Source organism: Plasmodium berghei (assembly GCF_900002375.2).
Source record: "Plasmodium berghei ANKA genome assembly, chromosome: 6".
Lineage (NCBI taxonomy): Eukaryota > Apicomplexa > Aconoidasida > Haemosporida > Plasmodiidae > Plasmodium > Plasmodium berghei.
The window spans coordinates 749,916-776,542 of NC_036164.2; the positions used below are offsets into that span (position 1 = coordinate 749,916).

General features: G+C 21.4%; 6 protein-coding genes across 6 annotated transcripts; 5 read left to right on the forward strand and 1 right to left on the reverse strand.

Annotated features, from left to right (window-relative positions):
• Positions 1-793: 793 nt before the first annotated feature.
• On the forward strand, positions 794-1,735 carry PBANKA_0618000 (conserved Plasmodium protein, unknown function; the record flags this gene model as incomplete). The annotated part of the gene is made up of 6 exons (XM_034563822.1): positions 794-851; positions 972-1,043; positions 1,175-1,248; positions 1,354-1,454; positions 1,542-1,598; positions 1,690-1,735. 6 exons carry the CDS (start codon positions 794-796, stop codon positions 1,733-1,735), a joined length of 408 nt encoding a protein of 135 aa, XP_034420680.1.
• A 313-nt stretch (positions 1,736-2,048) lies between these two features.
• PBANKA_0618100 (conserved protein, unknown function) lies at positions 2,049-3,680 on the reverse strand (the record flags this gene model as incomplete). The annotated part of the gene is made up of 7 exons (XM_034563823.1): positions 2,049-2,156; positions 2,291-2,451; positions 2,568-2,617; positions 2,775-2,891; positions 3,062-3,182; positions 3,333-3,423; positions 3,624-3,680. 7 exons carry the CDS (start codon positions 3,678-3,680, stop codon positions 2,049-2,051), a joined length of 705 nt encoding a protein of 234 aa, XP_034420681.1.
• Positions 3,681-5,702: 2,022 nt separating this feature from the next.
• PBANKA_0618200 (phosphoinositide-binding protein, putative) lies at positions 5,703-12,313 on the forward strand (the record flags this gene model as incomplete). Its single annotated transcript, XM_034563824.1, has 6 exons — positions 5,703-5,795; positions 6,035-6,163; positions 6,286-6,344; positions 6,482-6,882; positions 7,051-11,716; positions 11,911-12,313. The coding sequence occupies 6 exons, from the start codon at positions 5,703-5,705 to the stop codon at positions 12,311-12,313; spliced, it is 5,751 nt and encodes a 1,916-aa protein (XP_034420682.1).
• An 861-nt stretch (positions 12,314-13,174) lies between these two features.
• PBANKA_0618300 (Ham1-like protein, putative) lies at positions 13,175-14,704 on the forward strand (the record flags this gene model as incomplete). The annotated part of the gene is made up of 7 exons (XM_034563825.1): positions 13,175-13,274; positions 13,367-13,535; positions 13,656-13,716; positions 13,934-14,011; positions 14,157-14,197; positions 14,379-14,484; positions 14,669-14,704. The coding sequence occupies 7 exons, from the start codon at positions 13,175-13,177 to the stop codon at positions 14,702-14,704; spliced, it is 591 nt and encodes a 196-aa protein (XP_034420683.1).
• A 212-nt stretch (positions 14,705-14,916) lies between these two features.
• PBANKA_0618400 (tetratricopeptide repeat protein, putative) lies at positions 14,917-15,900 on the forward strand (the record flags this gene model as incomplete). Its single annotated transcript, XM_034563826.1, has 4 exons — positions 14,917-14,976; positions 15,132-15,201; positions 15,343-15,635; positions 15,727-15,900. The coding sequence occupies 4 exons, from the start codon at positions 14,917-14,919 to the stop codon at positions 15,898-15,900; spliced, it is 597 nt and encodes a 198-aa protein (XP_034420684.1).
• A 1,380-nt stretch (positions 15,901-17,280) lies between these two features.
• PBANKA_0618500 (conserved Plasmodium protein, unknown function) lies at positions 17,281-25,042 on the forward strand (the record flags this gene model as incomplete). The annotated part of the gene is made up of 2 exons (XM_034563827.1): positions 17,281-19,878; positions 19,982-25,042. The coding sequence occupies 2 exons, from the start codon at positions 17,281-17,283 to the stop codon at positions 25,040-25,042; spliced, it is 7,659 nt and encodes a 2,552-aa protein (XP_034420685.1).
• Positions 25,043-26,627: the final 1,585 nt, after the last annotated feature.

A 26,627-nucleotide genomic window follows, 5' to 3' on the forward strand; every position in this document is an offset into this window, starting at 1 on the left:
AAAAGTGTATTTATGAGAAAGGTTTGTTTATTTTTTCAACATCCTACATATGTTTCACTATTCATTATATTGCACTTAAATATAAATTTTCAATTTTAAGATGTTCACCAATATAACCAGACCTTTTCCTTTTTGTTTTTAAGTTTATTCAATTTCTTATTTCCCTTTTAAACTTCAATTATTTTTTTAAAATTTGAATTGGCTTGCTTATTTCGCTCTTATACATGGAAAATATAGAATGAAAAAACGATGAAAATAAAAAAAGATGAAAATAAAAAACGATGAAAACATTTGTGTTAATATTGTGCAGCGATATATATGAGTCAAAATTAATTGAAAAATTATTTTTTTTTGTATTTTTACATTTTTTCCAAAAACATAACGATGCAGGAAAATACACATTATTTGGATATAAGCAATCCGATTGTATTGCAAATATTATTTTCAACGAATTACAGATAATTATTTTGTAGTAAATTTTTACTGATTATTTATAAGTGCTATTTTTTCTAAAAATATAAATTTGTGAACATTCACAAAGATAATTATACCTTTTAAAGTTTTAAATCACCAAAGTGTTGAAAAGTCAATATAATATAACAATACCCTGAACATATTTTGAAATTGAAAAAGTTAAGTAAATTAAAACGAAGAAAAATATAACATATACATGTATATGTATACAATAGTAGATATGTATATATGGATATGCCCATATTTGTTAAGCGAATAAACATACATTACATCATTTTATATATATATAGATATATTTTTAATAAAAGACGATAAAAAAATGTCATATGCATCATGTCATTATAATTATGTAAATATCAATCAAAACCAAAAAGAAGGTACGAATTTCATTAGTAGAAAAAAACAAAAATAGTTTTTTGCATTTAGCAATACAACTAATTTGATAAAACCTTGGAAATTCTTTTCTATTCCATTTTTTATTTTTATTTTTTTTACAGATTTACATCGATTTGAAACGTCTATTATAGATAACTATAAGTATTACAAAAGAGTAGAGAATAAATCACGAAGTACGAATCTTTAAAAAAATTACAATTTTTTTATTTATAAATATTATATTGTTGTTATTACTACATTTCACTCTCATTTTATAATTATTATATCATAAATATACATTATATTACATCATTTTTTATTAAAGTTCGAATTATCCTAACAATTTTAATTATATCTTTTATTCTATATGGTATCTATAAATCTAGGGACAATAAAATAGTAAAATAAAAAATATAAAGAACAAGTTATAACTAAAGTATACACATTTCGAAAGCTGCACAAAATTTGTATTTACCACTTATTTTTTCCGTTTTTTTATCATAGGTTATTGAAACTATGAGCAATATCCCTTTAATGATTTCAGTAACCGTTTTTTTATTTTACCGAATAAAAAGTTATTATAAAAATCTGTTTAAATCTGGAAAGTAATAAAAACTATCTAAATATATTTATGTTTTATACCAATCTTATTACCATTTTTTCAAGTGTCTTATTTTTTTTTTGTTTTTTAGTTACATTAAAAATTTAAATAAAACACTAAAAGATTTTAATCTCTACTTGGACAGAAAGTAAGTTACATTTACAAAAAAGGAACAGAACTTTTAATTTTTTGAAATACATTATTTAGCATACTATTTTTTGTTGTTTATTTTTCTACAGAAACTTGAAGCTTTGTATTATTGGAAATTTACGAAAAGAGCATTAACACATGTGATACTTTAATTCGAATCGAACTTTATAATTGCACACATGTTTGTGTGTATACATTACAAAATATATTATTGGATTTTCTTTTCATCATTTTATTTATATTAATTTTTTAATTTATTGCAATTAAATATTGCAAAACGAATTAAATTCATTTTTTTTAATTTTTTTTTAATTTACCATGTTGGCATATACTTGAAAAACACAAAAAATCAAAAAAAAAAAAAAAAAAAGAAAGGACAAAAAAGGCCCCACAAAAATAGTGGCTTTTGTATCTTTATATTGTTCATATTACTTGGAGTTCATTTTTTTTATAAATAAATGTTTTTAATTTTTCTAATATATTTGTGTGCAATTTCTTCGCCCAATGTATTAACAACTTTTTCCAAAAAGTTGTATTTCTTCTTCCCTTTGCATTCCTATAAAATAGGGAAAACATATTCGATAAAAAACAGATTTATGATATATTTTTAAAAGTATTAATATTGCATAATATAATTATAACTATACAATATTTAACACACACACATATATATATTTACTTATTTATTACTTCTCTATATTCCAGCACAAGATCATTTATTTTTTTCATCGATTCTTTTATTTGCTCATTTTGTTTTTCTTTTCTATACCATTTCTTTTTCCCTACAACCATATTGTCGCAAAAATGGTTCGTTCCTGTGTAAAAGTTTTTATGCCATACCCATGGCAAATCTAACAAAAAAAAACATCAACACATCAATAGGATTTAAATAGTTTAAAGAAAAAGAGTGAGTTCAATTACATGGATAGAGTTAAATCACAAAAAAAACATTCCCATTTATTTGTACCGTTCATATAATACTGCTTTTCAATGTCTGCCTTATATCTTCCAGATAGTCTACATTTTGAAATTAAAAATATAAAAGTAAAAATAAATAAGCTATATGCATATCCATTTAAATTGGCGTATCCTATTAAAGGTGTATAACATGCTTGTGGTTATATTAAGCCAATTTTTTTTTTTTGTGATTTGGCTATCTGTGCTATATACTTACACTGGTGGGTGGAAGTTTCCAAGTTCATCTTTGGAAGGTAATATGGCATAAGGGACATCATAACTTTTTCTACTTCCCCTAACATAACATTTTATGGGATTGAAATTGTCGTGATTTCTAAAAAAGAAAGGAAAAAAAATGAAAAATAAAATAGCTAAAATAAAAATAAACATGTATATATGTTTGCAAAAAAAAAAAAAAAAAAAAAAATTTTCACACACATATCTATCTAAAATAGTATAATGAAATAAACTGTATTTGAAGGAAACAAAAAACATTGTATATACCTCGATTCCCAATTATCCAATCTATATTTTTTATCCTTATTTAGATAAACATATGGATTAAATGTTGGTTTATATCTTATATTATCAAATGTATTATAAAGATAGCTTCTTCTTGGAGTGCCTATATATAAAAATGTAACATGGAAATATGATCATATACATATATGTGTGTGTTTATATGTATATATTCCAGATATAGTTGGTATGGATCAAGATACAACTATCTCTATATTTTTAGCAACTCAGAATAATATTTGTGTATTTTAATTACCTGCACATTCGGATACATATCTTGGTTTTTTTTTTTGGTTTTCTAATATGACATAACGAGATAAATATGGAACTTCTCTTAGTTTTCGGTCCTATTTTAAAAAGGTTATGAAAAATATATTTTTCAAAAAGTTTGTATATAAGTATAATATAATACTTATTTTTATAATAGGATATGTAATGTGAAGAATATACTCTGTGTTTTTATGTTGTGATTGTTTCCAAAGATACAACTAATTTGCATGTATATAAATATTTTTTTTTACTTTTTTATTTTTATTTTTTAGCTTACAATTGCAGTAAAATATCCTTTCTTCTGTAACCCAAAACATTTTATTCCATTTATCATTTTAGGCAAAAGTAAAATGTGTGCTTTTTTGAGAGAAGAAAAAAAAAGAGAGAACGAAGTTTTTCCTTATATGGTTATCTATCATTTACTCATATTTTTTTATGCATACATTAATATATATAATTAGTTTATTCCATTTATTTTTCCACAAACGGGAAAATAGTATAACATTTGAAAAAAATATATAATCAATTAAAATAAAACATTTATCATAATAATAGATATTTATGTTTCTATTATTGGAAAATTTTCCATATGGTAATTTTTTTTGTTCTTTCACATTTTGTATTACATACATATAGAAAAATAATGGGAAATGGGAGAAATAAAAAAGAAATCGTTCCACGCAAAAGGGATGCGAACTTATTTTTATTATACAAAAAACAATTTCGGATATTATATTTCCCTATTTATTATATCATATAATAATATCACATATTGAAAATTTATAATTTTTGTAAAAAAAAGAAAATAAAAAAATAATTAACATGCATACAAAATACTTAAGCCTCCCAATATCAACTTAAATTAAGCATAATTTATTTTACTAATTTAGTATACTTTTAATTAATATCATATATAATATTATTGTTATATTTTTAGGATAACAATTTTTAACACTACATTGCATATATGTATATATACTCATATAGATAGCTATATATTATTATTTTATTATTAAAGCAAAAAAAAAAAATTCCCCCAATTGCTTTTTAATTACAACGTATATTTTTTATCTTTAATATATACTTATCCAATTTTGTTAAAATATAAAAATTATAAAAAAACTATTATTTGGCTAATATATATTTTGCATATTTATTTTTACTATTTCTATTACTGTCCCTAGTATTACATTATTATTATTATACTTTTTATCATATTGAATTATTATATACATACATACATACATATGTATGTATGTATGTATGTATGTATCCACATTTTTCATCCCTTTAATTTATATCTTGTTCATAAATTTTACATTCCCATGTGCTCTTATTTATTTATTTATTTATTCATAATCGATATATATGTTATTATTACATGCCTCATTTATTTGAAAATAAGTTATATTCTTTAAGTTTGCACGTCTTATAAATATAAAACAATAGACTGGTCTATACCTATCTATATATATATCCATGTATGAATAACTTTATATATATTAATAATATCACACAGTTTCGCTATCCAGGAAATTGATATGATTTATATTTTATGGCATGAACATGCTCATATTTATATACACTATTTTCGAATAGTATTATGTACATATATGTAAATATATGAATATTTATTTACTCTGATGTATTAATATTTTTTTGTATTATTTTTTGAGTCACTTCTCCACTGTTAAGTTCGTTTTTCAGTTTTATCCACATTAACATGTCATAATAATTTGGTAGCCTTTTATTATATTTTTTTTGTTCCAATGATGGCATTCCTAAATTGCATATATAAGTAATATGCAATTAAATAAGCTACATAAGTATATTTATTGATTGTGTGCAACTTAATGTTGTTTTTTTTTTCCACCCTCTATATCTATTGCCAAAGCACTATATTCGTTTATTATCATGAACAAAGGATGACATATACATAAATTCATGATTTTCGATTATAGATAGCACACACACATATATATTCGATTTGTTAAAAAACCAAGAATGAATAGTCAAGACATGTATATATACAATATGCCAATAATATAGTAAAAATAAGAAAAACAAAATTTCTGAAATATACAACTGAAAATATAAAAGGAGGAGGTGGGAAATTATATTTTAATTTGATATATTTTTATTACATATTTCCTTGTATATATTTAAATATACATGATTTTTAAATAAAATTAAGACATTTTTATATTTTATATTATAAATATGAATATTATAAATATATTTAATTATAAAATCCCCCAAAAAGTTGTATAATCCTATAAATTTAAAAAAATTAAATAAATTTATAAAAAAAAACCCAAAAATAATTAATTAAATCCGAATTTAAGAGTAAAAGAAAATGGAAGAACATTCATATTACGAGTTTAGGGATAACCTAATTATAAATATTATCAGAACGAATGATGTCAATAAACCATTTTACAGCTATACGGTAAGCCATTTTTCTCTTCAAAAAAAAACATGAACATGCAATAATATTTTCATATAAGCATATATACATAAATTATATGCTCAGTTTGTTGCTACTATATTCATAACTAATTTTGAACAATATTTAAATTATATAGAATATTCCGTTTCTTTTATACTCCATCTATGTGAAAATACACTTTCAAATATATATTATATGCATTGATATATTCGTGTGGCTTTGTTATTTTTTCTGAACAGGAATACATTCTCGAGTTTAAAGTTCTGAACAATCAGAAAATTTTGAAAAAAAGGTTTTCAGATTTCGTAGCTTTTTATGAGAAACTAAAAGATGAGTTATATACAAAATTTAATGAGAATTTAGAAAAGGTAATTTCAATAAATTAATTCAGTGAAAAAATGAAATAAATTGTACTGAATTATATATGTAAATATAATTAGCACCATTTATTGCTATTTATTTTAATACTTTTATATTTTTATTTCATCAGGTTGCTGTTATTCCAACAAAGAAAGTTTTTGGTAGATTAAACTACAATTTTGTTGAAGAGTAAGTTTTGCACGCAGTAAAATTTTTTCTACACACAATAATTTGTTTTATATATCCATGTATATATAATAGAAAACGCTATTTTAAGTATGCAGAGTTAATGATTTTATTTTTTATTTTTATTTTTAAAATTACAGAAGAAGACAAAAGCTTGAATTGTTTTTAAGAAACATTACAAAATACAAGAAAGTATATTTGTGTGATAATTTTTATGTGTTTTTATCTTTAGATAATATTACAAAATACCTTTATAAGTTATTGTGTACAGAAATTGATGATGTTATATGCATTGAAAATTTGCTGAAACAAATAAATTATATTCTATTCATGTCAAGAAACAATACGCTTAGAAGCGCAGAATGCGATATAATAAATTTTCTATTTTATCTTAAGAATAATTTAAAATTAAATAATGATGTAAAATTTTTTATTTTAAATATTTTCCTCCACCATTTAACATATACAAAAAACTCAGAAAATTTATTGAATGTTCCGCTGATGAAGTTTTCTTTTGAGGTTATTTACGATAATTTGAAAGGTATGTTTTGTTTCGCAGTTTGTGTATGCGAAATTTTTGTATGAACATGTTCATATTTTTCTGACTTTTCAGAAAAAATGATGAAACCTCACCAAAAAAAACATCACTTGTATCGTTTTTTTATTATTTCATTTTATCATATAATAATTGGTCTACTTTATTGTACAGGTAAACAAATCAATGAGATATTACTAAAGACCGCTTCAGAGATTATCCTTAGAATCGCGGATAAAAAAAATGAAGTATTTTTAGAGTATCTAAAAATATACAATTTCAAAGAAATTTGTTCCATTTTTAATATTATAAATAAGAAAAAGGAAAAAGAAAAAAAAAAAAAACAGAAAAAAAAACAGAAAAAAAAACAAAAAAAAATAAATACACTTAAAATAGATAGTATATCATGTAATATATATATACTAATTTCTTTACTATTATTATCATCTATACATATACCAGAAATTCAAGATTTTTTTTCTGTAAAATATAATAATACAAATAAAGGCATACAAATTTTAGGGTATATGTATGAAAGCTTAAATATAAATATACAAATCATATGTTGTATAATACTTTCCCTATTAATTATAAATAAAAAAATAATAGATGAAGATACAATAAATAAAACAAAAATGTCAATATTGTTAATACAAAATGAAATTCAAAACATAAAAAACGTAGACTACCAATTAATCGAAATAATATGTAGTAAAAAAAACATAACTATATTAAATAGTATTTTAGAACATTTATTGCAAAATAAAGAAATAGAATATAACTTAATGTTAGACAATAATGAATATTTAGAAAAATATTTAATCAATGATAACCCATTTGAAAAGGATTTATTTTATGAAAAGAAAATAGAAAATGCAGATTTTAGTAATAACGATATAATATTACAATTTATTTTATATATTATAAATATAGGAATCAGTGAATATTTTTTATTAAAAAAAAATAATAAATATATTATGAAAAATAAGTTGCTTAAAATGAAAATAAGAAGAAAAGAAATAGAGAGGGAAAAAAAATTATTAAAAAATATAAAAAAAAAAAATGGAAAAAATAATTCTAAAGTTAAAACACAAAAAGATATGTCTGTATTTATTGATGATTCAAACTTTAGTGATGGAAATGATCATGAAACTAAATATAAAAATACAAATATATATTCTAAGAAAAAAGAAAATAATATTGAAAAGAAAGAAGATATATACACAAATTATGATATTGAAAGTGTTGATAATAGTTATGAAAATGTTAGCGAAGTAAGCAAAAATGAAAGTGAGCTCTCAATTCGGAAAAAAAAAAAAAAAAAAAATAATAATAATAAAGGACAATATACTTCTTCTGAATCTACAAATTCTGAACAAAATGATAGTTCTTATTATTCTGCTTCTAACAACAATATTAGTCGTAAAAACATAACAACAAATAATAAAGATAAGGATAGTGCTTTAAAAAATAAAAATAATAATGAATCTGATTTTAAAAATAAATTTGAGCAAAACGAGATGAAATTCTCAGAAAGTTCGCATATTTCCGAATTATATTCATTTACTAGTGACTACGACAGTGAAAACAATAGTAGTGGCGAACAAGAATACAAGAATGGAGAAGAAAAGGGTGAAGAATATAATTGTAATAAAGATTCATTTGTTTTTGATAATCTTGACGAGTTTAAGAAAATTATATATGACGATGAATTTAGCATAGAATCGGGAAGCCTAAAAGATGATATTGAAAATGGGGAAAATAGCGAATCGTCTACTATTGATAGTGCAAACGAAAATGAAGAAGGGAAATCGAATAAAGATAAAGTATATAAAATTAAAGAAAAAATAAAATTATTAAAAGAAAATAGAAAAAAATTTACAAGAAAAATAAGAAGAATAAATGAGCAAATAATATTAATATTATGTAATGAAAATATGATAAGTAATATATATAAATGTGCTTATATAAATAATTATAAAATAAAAATATATGCTTGTATAATTCTATGTTATATTCAAAATATCAGAGAATTAATTACAAACAAACATTTACAAAATAAGTATATTAAAAATAAAACAAATGTGAAAGGAAATGATAAAAGAATATTAGCTATTACTAATATTGGAGAAAAATTTAGCGACGATGAATATGTAATTCAGAAGGAAATATCTGAAGTTAATGATAATGTTGAAAAATACAAAAATAATGAAATGAATAATTGTGGAAATATAGAAAATGGACAAGCTGAAGAAATAAATATAACAGATAATAGTATGCGTGATCCATATTATAAAAAAAATTATGAATCAGACATAAATGGAAAAGTAGAAATGCCAGCTCCAGATTCAATGATAATAAAAAAAAATAATAAATATTTTATATGCAGTGTTGAACAGGATTATTATAATTACATATATAAGTTTCATATTATTAACACATTATTATATTATTTATTTAATGATGCTTGTTTTTATGAACACATATTTTATGGTGTGAAAACATTTATTGATAATCAATCTAATATTATGAATCTTAACTATTTTAAAATAAAAAATATGGATTTTTCAAATATAAATTTTGGTTCCATATATAGAGGAAATAATGAAAATAAGAAGGGGAATAATAAAAAAAAAAATAAAAAATTAAAAAATAAAATGAAAAATTATAATAAACGAGATAAACAATCCGATTCCACAAGTTCCTATTATAATGATGAAAATGATAAAGAAAAAAATACAATTACAAATAAATCAAAAACAAACAAAATTAAAAATATGGATGGAGTAGAATCTATTAGTAGTTTAAACACTAGTTATAGTGATAAAGAAAAAAAAATGTGTAAAAATTTTGACAAAAAAAATCCAATAGAAGATGAAGAAGCATATACAATAGAATCAGCATTTCCCGACAAAAATAATAATGAAATAAATTATGAAGGAAATATAAATTCACTACAAAATCAAATTGTACCATATACAGATTCTAAAATATATAATCATATAAATAATGTTTTTAATTATGTAGACAATTTGAAAAAACTTGGATATCTTAACAACATTATTGTTAATTTATATATGGTTATTAGTAATAAATTAAAAAAAATAAACTTTGAATTTTTATTTAGAATTATAAGAAATAAATTCGAAGAAAAAAGAAAAACAATTAAAAGTATAAATAAACTTAAAAAAAAATACGAACATGTTAATATTGTTTATAATGATTATATACAACTACAATATGAATATAATAAATGTATGAATATTGGAGATAAATTATATGAAGAATTTGAAGAAATCGAAAAAAGACGAAAAAAATTAATGAAAAATCATAAAACTATGCATTCTAATGTAAGCCGTTATAGAAAAGACCTTATTAAAATTGAAAAAATAATTGAAGAAACACCATATATTAAAAATTGTTTAAATGAAAAATTAAATAAAATTAAAACAAATATATTAATGTATAAAAAAGATAAAAAAAAATTATCACTTTTTATAATATTACATAAAATATATTTAGATAATTATAATTATGCATATAGTAAATTAAAAAACATGGATACATTTATAGAAAATTTAGAATTGTTAGGAAATGAATTTGAAAAAAATATGAATTTAATATTAAATGAATTCACTTATTTAATTTCAAATGATTTAATTCTTGTAAATTTATTAAAAGATAAACTTAATATAACAATAAATTGTGAAAATATATCTCTACTTTTAAAAAAAGAAAAATTTATGAATAGCATTAATTATAAAATATGTAACGAAAATAGTCTTCACATTGTAAATAAAGATGTTTCTTTTCTTGAAAATCAAGATATTTATTATTTAATAAATTTATCAAATACTAATAGTAGCTCAAATAATAATAGTTTTATTAATGAATATAAAAATAATTATATTAATACAAAATATGAAGGAAATAATAATATATTGGAACAAAATAATTGGGAATATTCTGAATGTACATTAAATTCACGAAATCATAATAAAATAAATAGTTGTAATGATAATGAAAGTATTAATGAAACACATAAATGGAATTCAAAAAATAATTTACACACAAATAAATATATGAAAAATACAAATAATGATTTTACTGATCAAACTGAAGCATTTAGTAGCTATATGGATGAACATAATTATGTTGAATATCAATATCAAAATCAAAATAATAATATTTCAGATAATGTAAATCTAAGAACAACTACTAAAAAATGTGAAAATCAATCTGAATTAGTAAACAATTTAGAGAAAGATGAAAATATTTTAATTGAAGAAAATATTGATGATGATCATCATATATCAGAATATTATGAACAGACAGGAAAAAATAATTTGGCTAGCCAATATGAAGAATACTATGACAATGAAAAAGGAAAAGATGAAATGATAGAAAGAATTGGAGAAGGAACAGAAAATAATGATAATTTTTATGGAAATATAAATTTTGATGATGTTGCAACATCCAGTGATGATGATAATAATGAAATAAAAAATAAAATAAATGAATTTAACAATTTTAAAAATATAGGTATTTATGGTATTCCACCTGAAGATATTAAAATTAATAATGATAAAATTAGTCCAAAACTATTCTACGAAATATTGGAAATCTTAAAACGTCGAAGAACACACATTGAAAAAATGACATCCCCTGAGAATAATCATATATATAAAAACATACATAAATTTAACAACTTCCTAAATAAATGTGCTCAAAAAATAGAAATATGTAGGAAGTTTTATTCTAAAATTACACAAAAGCTGAGTACTATGGGAACATTTTCTATGGTCAAGAAATCCGAGTCGATTTACAAGTTCATTCGAGAGTACGTTACGTTTGTATCCCTTTATTTCATTTTTCCATTTTTTCATTTTTTTCATTTTTTTCATTTTTTTTCATTTTTTTTCATTTTTTTTCATTTTTTTCATTTTTTTTCATTTTTTTTCATTTTTTCCATTTTTTCATTTTTTTCCATTTTTTTTCCATTTTTTCATTTTTTTCCATTTTTTTTCATTTCAGGTGGGACGACAAAATCGAGGCCCTAAATGAAGAGATCAAACTTATCGAGGTAGAGAAAAATAATAAAGAAAAGGAAATAGCGATACAGCAAAAGAAAATTGAGAAAAAAGAAAATGAAAAAGAAGAAAAAAAAGAAGAATTGGGAATGATAGTTGCAGAAATGTATAAGCATAATAATAAACTTAAAAAAATGTACAAGCGTGATGAAAAGATAATCCTATTAATCCTTTATAATTCTTGGTTTTTTTATCATTACATATATATTATATATTTAAATGCAATTAAATTAAAAAATTATTTAGCTTACAAAGTTAGTATTGGGGAAATGTGCCAAGTATCAGCAAATTATACAATAATGAACATAAATTCTTTTTCTGAATTGATTAACGAACACGATTATTAAATGTTAACTCAGATCACCCCCATCACCACCTACACTCAGGAATCTACACCCAAATATGTGCATATATAGGTGTGCATCCAAATATGTTCATTTTATTGTTTGATAATTATTTATAGAGTTTGCCAGATTAACTAGATGGACATTACGTCGAAAAGACGATCCTATGCAAAATAAATTTGTTTAAAAAGAATCCAAAATAAAAATCTTAATACTTTTTTTAAATATTAATTTAATATTATATATATGGGCCCATATTTTCTACAATTCATCACTATTTTTATTATATATATATATATATATATATATATATATATAAGCACGTTACATGAAAATATGTTAAAGACGGGTTTTGCAATTTTATAAATGTATGTGATATTTTCCGATACATTTTTTACTCGCCATTCGTTTATTCGTTATTCATTTTCCCGACACGTTTTATTTTGTGTTTATCTTTTTTATTATTTTCTATTCTTCGCATCATTATTTTTCTTATCATTTATTTTGTATTTTTCCATTTTTGTGCATATAAGCAAACTGGGTATATAAAACAATCTATAAAATTATTTATTAAAATAAAATATATTCATTGATTTCTAAACTATAGATATCATATATCCATCCAAGCCTATGACTCCTTTTGAGTTTGTCGTGAAAAAAAACTATTGACATTTAGTATATATAATTTTTCTGTAACCTTATAACCATTTTTTATCGTTAAAAAAGGAAATAAATTTTAATTTAATATTATATTTTTTTATAACATTTTGTAACATTTTATACGTATGTTATAACATTTTGTACATTTTTATATCAGTTTACTTTTTTAAATTTTTAATAATAATATAATTGCGACAAAAAAAAATGGCAGAAATATATTTGGTGACAGGAAATGAAAACAAAAGGAACGAATTTTCTCAAATGATGAATGATGAAATAAAAGTTCAATTCATCGATATAGATCGTAAGTTATTTTGTGGAAAAAAATTTTTGTTGTTATTTATTAAAACCTTTTAAAAATATTTTTTTCCCAATTTATTTCTTACCCAACTTTAGTAGTTGAAATTCAATCAAACGACATTGTCGAAATAAATGAGGGGAAAGCAAAAGCTGCATATGAAATATTAAAAAAAAATAATTTGGAAACAAACAAAAAAATAATTATCATAACTGATGATACAGGTCTATATATGGATTGCTTTAACGGATTCCCAGGACCTTATATGTATGAACATTATTAAAAGATAGCATTCTATCAACTTTTCTTATTTACTTTCCTATATCATACATGTACATAATGAATATATCCATATTTAAACCATATATTGTTTTGTTTTATTTGAAGAAAATGGATGCAAAAGGCTTTAGGGTGTAAAGGAATTGCAGAAATAGCCCTTAAGCTCGGGGTAATTTGAAAAAACAAAAAAGAATAAAAAAGACAAAAAAACATGAATTCATTCTAAATTCTATATATTGAGTATTTCCTCATATATAGGCATACATGTATACCATTTAACACCATTTCCATTAATATGTTGCTACGAATTGAATATTTTATATATTAAATAAATTTTATATATATTTAGTTTTCATTATGCATATACATTTTTTCGAAAAACACAGAAACCTAAATGCCAAGCTGTTTGTGTTTATTCAACATATGATGGTGAAAATGTGAGATCATTCAAAGGGGCTACTCAAGTAATGTTCATATTATATACATATGTGTTTGTGATATCATATTGGGGTTATATACTTTTATAATTCCATTTACTTTATTAAACCAGCTATAAATGTGCATTTAATTTTTCCCTTTTTTTTATTTTTCCACCTTTTTTAATTTTAGGGATATATTGCTAGTCCTAAAGGAGGCGATGGCTTTGGCTGGTAAGAAGATTTCGTCAAAAATATAAATAAAAGCCGTGGCAATAAATAAAATGATAAAATTGAATGACCGTACAGGAAATAATCTTACATTTCTTTATTTTTGCATAACATTATCATTTTTTTATATCACATTAGGTAAATATTTATTACTTGTTCATATTTTTTTTTCATTTTTTTAAAGGGATAAAATTTTTATGCCCGAAAATTTGGATAAAACATTTGGTGAAATGAGGTTTGAAGATAAGAAAAATTACTCTCCTCGTTTTAAGGCATTTTACAAATTAAAGGTATATTGAAAATAGCTATTTGTGTGTTGGAAGCGATATAAGTAATGCTTGAATGTGCGCATGTGAGAAAGGAAATGACGAAAAGAAAACAGCACAGTAGCTAATATTTATAGCTAATATATATATTTTTTTTTTCCTATGCTTATATTTTTTTCATTTATATTTCTGTGCATATTTTTTTTAGGAATTTTTATTTGAAAAACTAAAACAGAACATATAACACAGCTTTTGTATTCTCTTATTTAAACAAATATATATACACATTTTATTTTTATTTTTCTAATATTATCCACCTTGCTAATAATATGTATTTTAAAGCAAGATATTATTTTGCAAGGATGAGCTCATATTATTCTTAAGTTCGAATTTTAAAGACGTTGAATTTGTTTTTGTTTTTATAAATACATATTTTTTTACTTTTATATCACGCTTATGATCGACGATTTAGACCCAGAGGAACTAAAAGAGGAGGGAAATATTAAGTGGAAAAATGTATGAACATAAATGCAAATATAAGTAAAATTCAAATGTGATACTGAGATTGATGTATTTGTATAAAAAATAACTGTATAAAATTATTGTATTATATATATATGGATATCTGAATATGCCCGTGTTCCTATTTTATGTTCCCTTTTTATTTTTAGGGTGAAATAGACGATGCTAATTCGTTATGGAGGACGGCACTAAAGGAATGCATAAAATATTCAATGAGAGGTAATGCTTAAATTTTATAAAACGATATAAATGTAATTTATATAATACATAAAAATAAGAATATGTTATGCTTTTCCTTTTTTTTCCTTTATAAATTCAATATGTAAAAAGCTATATATATTTTTTTTTCATTAATATTAGGTTTTCCGACAAAAAAAAACAGAGATATGCAAATGGCTCTTCGCCTGAACTTGTCACTATATCATTTCAAGAAAATGGAATACGCGGATTGCATCAACCAATGTAATATCGTTCTAGAAAATATCCCAGAATTAAATGATATCATGAATTATTATGCCGATGATAAAAAGTATGAACATAATGATACAGCCAATTTGATAAATAATGAACAAGCCGAAGCTAAATATGATATTAAAAGGGATACCCTTACAAAAATATTTCTTAGGAGAGCAAATTCCTATCTATTTTTGCAAGTATTAAGAAAGCGAACAAAAATAATAGCAATGATATATATTTTTATATAGTTACCTTAACATTTTTGCATTCGTTTCTCCGCTTTTTTAGGACTTTGATAAATGCAGAGAAAATATAATGTTAATAAAAAAAATTGACAAAGAAAATGGAGAAGCAATATGCTTGGAAAAAAAACTGAAAATTGAAGAGATTGATTATGAGAAAAAACAAAAAGAATTATATAGAAAAATGTGTGACACAACTCGGAAAGAAAGCATAAAATGAAGGCACATAGAAATTAAAAAAAATGTATATAATTATGAGTTTATATAAATTATTCTCATATTGTAAACATTGCATAAATATTTGTGTAAATGCATATATATATTTCTTTCTTTTGCTCATTCTTGAAAAATTAAATTCGAACAATATATAAGATTATTTGTGGATATATCACTGTAATATTTTATAAACTTTATTTTGGTTATTATGATTTTATATTTTCACTTAATTTTTATGAGCTTACAGCAATTGTTAACCTCATGTTTTCATATATGTATGCTATTTATATTTTAAAACATCCATAACTTTTTATCATCAGTTTTATTAAAAAATATTTGTAGGCTTTATACGACAGATGCCTATTGTTAAAACACATACACCACAACAATATATGTGTGCATATCCACATTCATATTTATATTATGAACAAGTCATAAAAACATCTCCTATATGATACCTATATGCTTAAGGTTAAGAATATTGGCTTGCTCTTAAATATTTTTTGTGTGCATTTTTTAAGGAAAATTGCAAAAAAAAAAAAAAAAATTGATATATATTATGTACAGGTAAGGTAATATCAGTTTATTTTTTTTTACAATTCATCAATTGGATAGAATAAATTATTGCTAAAATTGAATGAAAAAAAAGGTAATGTATATGTGTATATTCGCATGTACCCTTTCGCTAGCTATTTTCCCATTTTAGTTAGCGTTTTTATTATATGCATAATAAAAATAATATTACATACAAAAATATTGGAGTGTATATTGTAGAACTATTTTATGTATTTTACCAAAAATATAAATATAAATATAAATATACATATGATTGTATGAGCATAATGCAAATTTAAGAATAATGTATTTAATAAAAAACACCGAAAATAATGAAAATTTGTTTTTTACTATTTTTCATTATTGAAAATGCAAAAGACTTTCCATAGTTCTTCATATTTTTAGGCAGCATTCATTTATTTATTTTTAAATACATGCACGATATAATATTGCACAATTGCATATGCATATTATTGAGAAAGTGGATGTTTTTCTTTTACTAGAACAGAAGAAAATAAATAAATAAATGACAAATCACGAATATCACATATATGCGTGTAACATTTATAATGATAATTAAGAACAGGCTTATTAATATAAAATAAAAAAGGAAACATTAAAAAGTAGATAGTAGGAAAAAAAAAGTTGTGACCATGAAAAGTACTGAAAACTGATAATTGGTGAGAGATGATAAAATTAGTATAAAATTAAAGGAAAAAAAAAAAGAGAAAAGGAGAGGAGAAATAAGTAGGTAATATATATACAATACCTTTGTTTCATTCTTTTTTTTTTTTTTAAATATAGATTTTATATATGTTTTTGTAAAAAAATGAAACTCGAAAATGAATCCCCTACAGATAAGCAGATTTATAACAATAATTTGATGGATCATTCCTATGATAGTATGACTATGAATAGTAAAGATATGAATTCTAATAATAATAGTGATATTTCTAACAATGGTATTTTTGTAAATCATAAAATATTTTTTTTTGAGAATAGTAAAGATGATCTTCACAAAATAGAAAAAGAAGAAATTCAAAATGAGTCAGATTTAGATAATGTGAAAAATAATGAATTTCCAAATTTAATAAGTGAGGAAAAAAAAAAACTTTTTTATAAAAAAGTGGATGAAATATTAAATATGAATAATTCAAATGATGATGAATGGATAAAAAGCGAAAATGAAAAATCGAGCTTAAATAGCATTATTATTGAAAAACATGAGTATGCTAAAAAAATAAAACCAAAAAACGTTGAACCCTGTTATGTTAAAATGAAGAATAAAAAAAAAAAATATATAGACAAAAATATGTTTAATGAATCTTTTTGGGATATTCAAGATAATGAACTTCATAAAATTTTAAAAAAAAATAAATATGAATACACTAAAATGAATTTTACTATGGATAATGCATTTTATAAATATTTATATATGTGTAAAAAAAAGCAGCAGAAAAAAATTATTGCAAATAGAAACAAAATTTCCAAAATCAATGAAGTTTGTCAATCGAATAAAATAAATGATTCTAATTTGATTTCACCTTTGGGCAGCAATAAATATCAGACAGAATTTAGTAATCATGTTATATTGGTAGATGCAGAAAATGTAGAAAAAAATAATAGTTGGGTAAATGATAGTAATGAATCAAATATCTTTAGTGAGGAATTGATCCCAGAAACTGAACAACCAGAAAATAACGAACTCGAATTATCTAAGGATATAAACTTTTTGTATATAGAATATTTTATTAGAAGTAAAAAAATAATAAATTTAAGAAATATATATAAATATATATATAATAAAAGAAATAGATTTTATTTAAAAGCTTTAGTATATAAAAATGTATACATTTTGAATTGTAACAAGGAGGTTAATAAAACATATAATAATTTTGCAAGCAAAAACCAAACTATCAGCAAATATTGTATAAATAACAATTTTTTATGTATAGCAATGAATAGTAATGAAATAATTGTTTTTAGTCTAAAAGGCTTAGAATTAAATAGTAGAATATTTTGTAAAGGTAATCATCAAGATGATGTTAAAATTAAAGAATTTCTAAGCACATTAGTTCCAAATGAATACGAACAAAATTGTATGAAAATAAATTTTAATTATTATGAAAGCTCTTATTGTATTATTAAAAATGATATGATAAAGGATATAAGAAATATAGATATTAACAATTTGAATAAGTTATGTATATGTACAGACGATTCTTTACATATATACGAAATAGTAACTCTGGAAAATTATGTTATAAAATATAAATATATCCATAGTTATAATGAAAAACCAAACAGTTTATTAACAAATAATAAAATATGGCTAGCCTATTTAATAAATGATAAAAAATTCATATATTTTACATATTTTAATATTATATATATGAATAAAAATAGTAAAATGTTTAATAATAATATCTATACTATTTCCAAAGATATCAAATTTAAATACAGATTGTTAAATGTTCAAATTCATAAACAATTTTTATTTTCTTCTTATAACAATAAAGTGACTGTTTTAAAGGATGAAAAACTTTTCTTTGTCATAAAGTTTGATGAAACTGGTGAAATTATACAGACAAAAAATGATAAATCAGAAAATTTTGAAAAAAAAATCGGAGATAATGTGAATTATAAGAAAGTTGCACATACTTCTACTAATCCTTTTAAAGACAAAGATGTGATAAACTTAGAAAATGACGAAAATATTAAGAATGTTTCTGATAATAATATTGATAAAAAAAAAAAAGAGGCATGTTTTGAATCCGAAAAAAAAAAAATAAAATTTATACCCTTTCTATCTATATTAGAATGGGAAAATTATTTTTGTGCAGGATATGTAAATAAGCTTATTATTTTTGAATATTCTTCATCAAAAGTTCAAATAAAAAAAAAAATTATTTTAAAACATAATATATATTATTTAAATCATAGTGTTAACAATATATTAATCATATATGACAAAACATATATATATATTTATCAAATATTTAGTATAGATATGGAAATATCTTTATTTCAAATATTTTGTAAAACTTATGCCAAAATTCAAAGTTATACAATTTTAGAAGAAGACAATATATATGAATCATTTAGTAGTTCTATAAAATGCTCTATTAAAAATATAAAAATAAATAGAACAGATAAAATAGCTCGATTTGTTTTTCCATTATTCAATGGGCCTAACAATAATGGTGAAAATAATTATGACGAAAAAAAGAAGATTGATGAATATGTCCACTGTTCAAAACTTGGAAGCAACGCAAACAACTTTTATGTTAACCTTATATATCTATATATTCTTAATAATAATAAAGTAGATATTATAGTTTTAAATTCCTTGATATATTTGATTTATCTTTTTTTTTATCACAAAAAATATGACTCCCTTCTTATTTTGATTCTGTACATTTACAACGTAAGAAAAAAAAAAAAAAACGCTTTTTCCATTCTGCTTAACACTCGATTTGTGTTTACTTTTCTTTTGTCCACATCTACCATTTCTTTTGTTTCGCTCGCAGGGGAATATTCCCGCATTGGTCGATCTTCCACTAAGAGAGGAAGAGCGAAAAAACAAAATAAAGAAACTTCTTTTTTTATTTTTTGAAATGAATATGAAAAGCATAATCGAGGGGAGCTATGGAAGTAGCATCACATCTAACATTTGTAAAGACAAACTTATTCAAAATAGTGAAGACAGTTATGAATCAAATAGTATTTTTGAAAGACATAAAAAGGATGGTTTTTCCTCTGATTCATTAACATATGAGTTTGGTTATGATTCTAAATATACATCTAACGAATATCCAGATAAAGAATACAACTATGAAAAAATAAGAGAAGTAGAATCGGAATATAGTGAATATATACCGGATGAAAAAATATACATAAAAAATGAAGTAGTTAATAAATTATATATTGAAGAACTTTTAAAATTATGTAGATTAGCAATAGAATTAAGTATAAAATTTAATATAAATTTATATGAATATATATTTAATTTATTTAAAATGTATAATATTGAAAACATATATTTTTATTTGTGTGAATGTTATATTATAAATAAGCAAATATGTTTTACTCATCATAACTTAATACAGAATTTTATTGAACATTTCAGAAAATTTTACAAAATATGTTTATTTTACAATGATATTTGTTATGATTTATTTTTATTTTTTTGTAATTATGTAAGTGGTAAATGGATTGAAAATAATAATAACAACAGAGATGATAATAAATTTACAAAATGGAAATATATAAATAAATATATATATTTTTTTAAATTAAAAAAAACAAATTATAAACATATGATTAAACAGAATGGTGATAAACCAAGCGAAGAAAAAAACATAACGTTATATGCAGATTTTGAGAAATATTTTTGTTATAAATATTTAAATATATGGAAAGGTTTGAGACATATTAAAAAGATATATTCATTTATTTGTCTAACAAATAAATTTTGTAAAATTTTTGAAAATATTAATTTAGAAAATGTAATAGAAAGTATCATATCTTTATTACCTGTTCATATATCTTCATTTCTATATAGCAGACATAATGATGATAAAATTACAAATTGTGAATTTTTTTTATCATATATAATTAGAAAAAAAAATAATTTTTTTTACAAATTTTGTAATAATAATAATATTAATAATGTAGATTTCCCTATATATATTCCATCATATATATATATAAACTTTTATCAAACATATTTTTTATTTGATTATGTATATTCAGTGATATTCAAAATTCCATTTTCTTTATCTATTAATAGATATGAGATAAAAAATCATGAAATAAATTTTTGGATATTTTTAAAATTAGAAGAAGATAGAAATATTTACAACAATTTTGATATTAACAATTTACAAAACTATTTTAGTGTTTTTTTTATATATTCTAAATTCTTTTTATCATATAAAAATTCATATTTCCATTCTAGTATAAATCAAAATATTATATTGTTTATTAATCATTTATGCCGAAGATGTAGTGATTTTAGGGAAGCGATGTCTTATTCTCAAATCCATATTAAAGAAAACAAATTCATGGATGTTTTTTTATGGAAATCAGATTATTTATTAGTAAACAAAAGCATGAACTCACATCGAACTGAAAAACTTTTAAATAATAAAAATTTAATAAATAATGAATATCAAGAAAATGAAATATATAAAACCAATTGTAATGTGAATTTAAATTATTTTTTTAATTTAGACAAAAATGGAATTTTTTTACTTTTTCAATTATCACTACCCGATTGCTTTTATATTATTAATAATATGTTTTATTATTATAATATGAGTAATGAAGAAAATCTTATAAATAATTTTGTTCATAATATTTGCGATTTTTATATCCATTTAATTTCTACACTAATATATTACACAAATAATTTAAAAGCTATATTGAAAAATAGTTTCGGTTCAGAAATTTGTGACGATTTTGTAAAAAATATTTTTTATGGAATAAAACAATCAAAAGGAGGGTTCTTTAAAATAAAATTGTTTATACTAAAATTTTTTCATTATATTTCTTCAGAAAAAAATTATATCATAAGTTTGAATATTCAAAATATAGTTACATGGATTATATTACAAATATATTTTATAAAAAGAGAGATATATAAGATTGCCAATTGTTTAACATATATGCTGATACTTTTTTTTATTTTTGCAAAAGATGAAATATTTTTTGAATACAAGTTAAATATCTATTTTATCAATTTTTTATTCCAATATTATTCTTTTCTAAATGATGTTAAAAATCAGAACAAATTACGAACCCACATAAGAATGTACAGAAAAAGATGTGATCAACAATTTTTCTATTACAATGCACAAAATTGCAAAGATGAAAAGAAAACATCTTTTATGAGTTACGTTTCTCTTTTTTTTGTTAAAAATAAAAATATGTTTATAAAAAAAAATCAAATAATTAAGGATAATGATCTAGGTTTTGAGAAAAATACTTATACTTGTGACTTAGTTCAATATGTTATTTTCCGAATATATAATATTGACCTATTTAATATTTTTGGGGATATAACACTTGAATTGAATAGATGTAAAAAAGAATCTAATACACACATAGCTAGCTGTTATTGTGAAGATGATGAAAATAAATCTAAAACAACAACAAAGCATTTAACAAAAGATGATAATAATTTTTATTTTAAAGACAGAAAAGAAACTATATTTAAAAACCGAGGTTGTGATTTTAACAACTTTTTTCGTACCAATAATAAAAATAAAAAGATACGAAAAAAAAAAAATAACAATGGTGGAAATATATTTAATATGAACAATTATAAGAAAAACTTGAAATATATTTTATTGTTATATGTTAAAAAATTAATATTTATTCGAGATGAAGAAAATAGAAAAACAAATAAAAGTAGTTCAAAAGATTGCCAGAAAAAAAATAAAAAACGTGATATAAATAATTTATTAAAATATATTGCATTTTTTAGCTATATAAAAAAAAAAAAATATAAGAACATTTATTTAGTTATATTAGATTATTTTTGTTATTATAATCCAATATTAGAATATTATAAAAATCAAAATGATTTGACTAAATTATATGAATATGCTTATTATAAAATATATTATTTTTATAATGAAAAATGTGTGAAAAAAAAATTATATGGTTATATTTTTTATAGAGATTTATTTAAGCATATACACATTTTTAAAGATAACTTTTGCTATTACATATTAAATAGTTATTTTTATTTTAACAAAAAAACTATATTTTTGTTAGAAAAGAAAATGAAGAAAAAGTATAGAGAAATTGAAATTGTAAAACAAAGTAATATAATAGCAAATAATACTAAATCAGATATTATAAACAGAGTTGATGAAAGTGAATTGCTCAAAACGTATGAACATAACAATGAAGCAGAAGAAAAACAGACAAAACTCGAAAAAGAAACATATAAATATTATGAATTAAATGATAAAAGAAGTGATAATAGTGATGATTTTATAGGGAAACATATTATAAAACTGTGGAAAACTTTTGTAAAAAAATTAATTTATTGTAATAATTTTTCTGACCAATTAAAACAACGGGCATATTTTTTATTAATATATAAATGTAATATGCCTTATGCTATAAAAAAATATGTATATAAAAAAATTTTTAGTAAATATTTAAATCTTCTTTGTATGTACAATAAAGAAAAGGTATATAAATTTGTGAAATATATTCGAGCAGAACTTTATCAATCTATATATATAAAATACAAAATTATTAATGTTATTCTTTATATATATGAAAATAGTGGAGATTTTATAAAAATTACAGATTTATGCTTAAAAGAAATAAAACATAAAATTTTAAGCATATTCTCGGTTTTTAATATAAAAAATGAATATGAGTTTTCAAAAAATATTAATTATGATGATATATATGCAATAAATTTTTCTAAAAAAATTGATATATATAATTTTTATTCTATGCCTTTTAAAAAAAATGTATTAAAAAAATTGGGGCTCAAAAAAAAAGAAAATACACACACACAATTAGGGGAGAAAGATATTTTTATGAACAATCTATTCAAAGAAATAAATTATGAACATGGTCAGAATTTTTATTATTATTATTTTGTTGGAAAAAAACAGGCTCATAAAGTACAAAAATTACATGATGAGAACCCCCAAAAAAATGATATAGCGAATGTAGACAGGGATAATAGTAAATATTTTGAGAATATACCTGGTAATATAAAACAAAAGCCTCAAAAAAAATCCATGAATAGTGGAAATAACAAATTAAGTAATAATAGTGATAATAATGACGGTGTAGAGATAAAAAGAAAAGATGATAGCGAAAAAATATATATGAAGTATTTGATAAAATCACAAAAAAATAAAAATATAGTTGATTTGATGAAATGCTATTGGATATATAATACAGAAGAATATAACCTAATATTCTTATATATATACATGCTGACATTTATTTTGAAGAGAAACAAACATAAGAATAACAAGCTAAATGAGTATATAATATTTCATATAATTAATGAATGCCTAAAAAATATTATAGAAATTTCTGAACAAGTCATAAAAAAAGAGCAAAATCAAAATAAAATGGATTTTTTTAGCTACCTGTTTGAGCAAATTTTACTTTTTGTTATTAACATAAATTCCCATGTACATACACAAAAAATATGCAAAAAATTGCTATATAAGTATAAAAATCATCAAATAAAATTAATTAAGTTACCTTTAATTGCTATTTTAAAAAAAATGATTGATGAACATACATTTTTTAATGACAATTGTCAAATAGCCGAGAATAAAATAAAAGAACAAATCAAAACGTATACAAATGGAAAGAAAAAAGGATTAATAATTAATTTTAAACCTGAGCACATTCATAAATTTAATACCGATTTATATTATATATCATCAGCAACTGGAAAACATAAAAATTCTGATTATGAAAATAGCCAAAATACATATTTTTCTACAAATGGCATTGTTTATATTAATAAGTGTGAGCATGGATATCATTTTTCTTGTTCTCAAAAGTGTTATCTATGTGATGATTTTAAAAAATAAAAAAAACATATATTTATGATACTTGTTCGTATTTAGTATTGTCCATATGTTTTCCAACCCATATTATTTCTTTTTTTTTCTTTTTTTGTGTAAGTGTATAAAAAAATATACACATTGGTACCATAATTAGTTTGATATGGCTTGTTAAATTAGTTTATTTTTCTTGCCAATTCAGGCATTTTATGACATGTTAAGAAATATTAATACATTTTTTATTCCAATATATATCCTATATTTTTCATTTAGTTTTTTGTTATTTTTTTAAGTTACAATGTACCATTATCACTAAGGTATTATATATATGTATATGACTTTTCTCCTTTTAATTGTGCAATTCTTTTATTGCTTTTTGGTATTATAGAAATTGTTTTACAATTATAATGAAAATGGAGACAGTTTTTAATTTATATAATTTTTCGTATGAATTATCATATCTTTTTACACTTAAAAAAATTAAAATAATGGACATCACATTTAAAAAGAGCATGTGTTGAGATGAATTGGGGACACAGTTACATTTCATAAGTACTGTGTGAAATCAGTAATTGTGATTATTTATATTTTATCTTATTTTTCCTTTTACCTTTAAACCATTAAGAATAGTAATATTACTATTATATATATATATATGTGCCTACACATATCTTATATAAATGTTGCTTCCCCTTTCCGCTTTTTTGTATAGTATAAGAATAAAAATGTTCTAATTAAGTTTTTTATTTAAAACATGCTAATATGTTAGCATTTATTTGAACCATTTTTATTCGAAGTATTTATACATTGAAAAGTAAAAAAAAAGGTTATTAACATAGTGTGGTATGCTATATAGATTTATTATACGCTCATCAGCTTATTTAATTATTTTGAGCATTTCGAAATAATGTATTATTTATGGCTAAATATATATATATATATATATATATTTTGTCACTATTTTTACTTTTTTTTATTTCATCTCATAAGATTGACAAAATTAGTGAAATGCTACAATCACAATTTATTTCATGCAAAGAATATGATAAATATGTGTTTATAATAAAAAACTATGATAAGTGTTTTCATTATGATTTATTTATCATTACATTTTTCTAGCCTCTTAATTATTTTACCACTCTCAATATATTATGTGCATTAACAAAATAAGGGATATATATACCACGAATATTATATAAATATTAGATGGGAAAAAATATATGTAATTATAAAGAAAACTATTTATATACTAATGATATAATATTAATAGTTTAAATAAGTTATAAACGCATACAAAAATGTACATTGCGATTTGTAACGTGTATAAATCAAACCAGTTCTAATAAGGAACTTCAAAATATGCATAAGAAGCGGAAAAATAAATTAATTTTTTAACTGATTAATTGCTTAATTTCTTTCTTTGTGTTTGTGCTTTTTTTCTTTTTTTTTTTTTCATACATATGATTTTTAATTTTTCAAAAAATAAAATTATTTCGAAATGATATTTTAACCCTTTAGAGAGTTTTTTTATTATATAATAAATAAATATTTAAAAAAAAAGGAGTGAAAAAACTATTTATATGATAATTTTCCCACAAGTTTTATTTATACA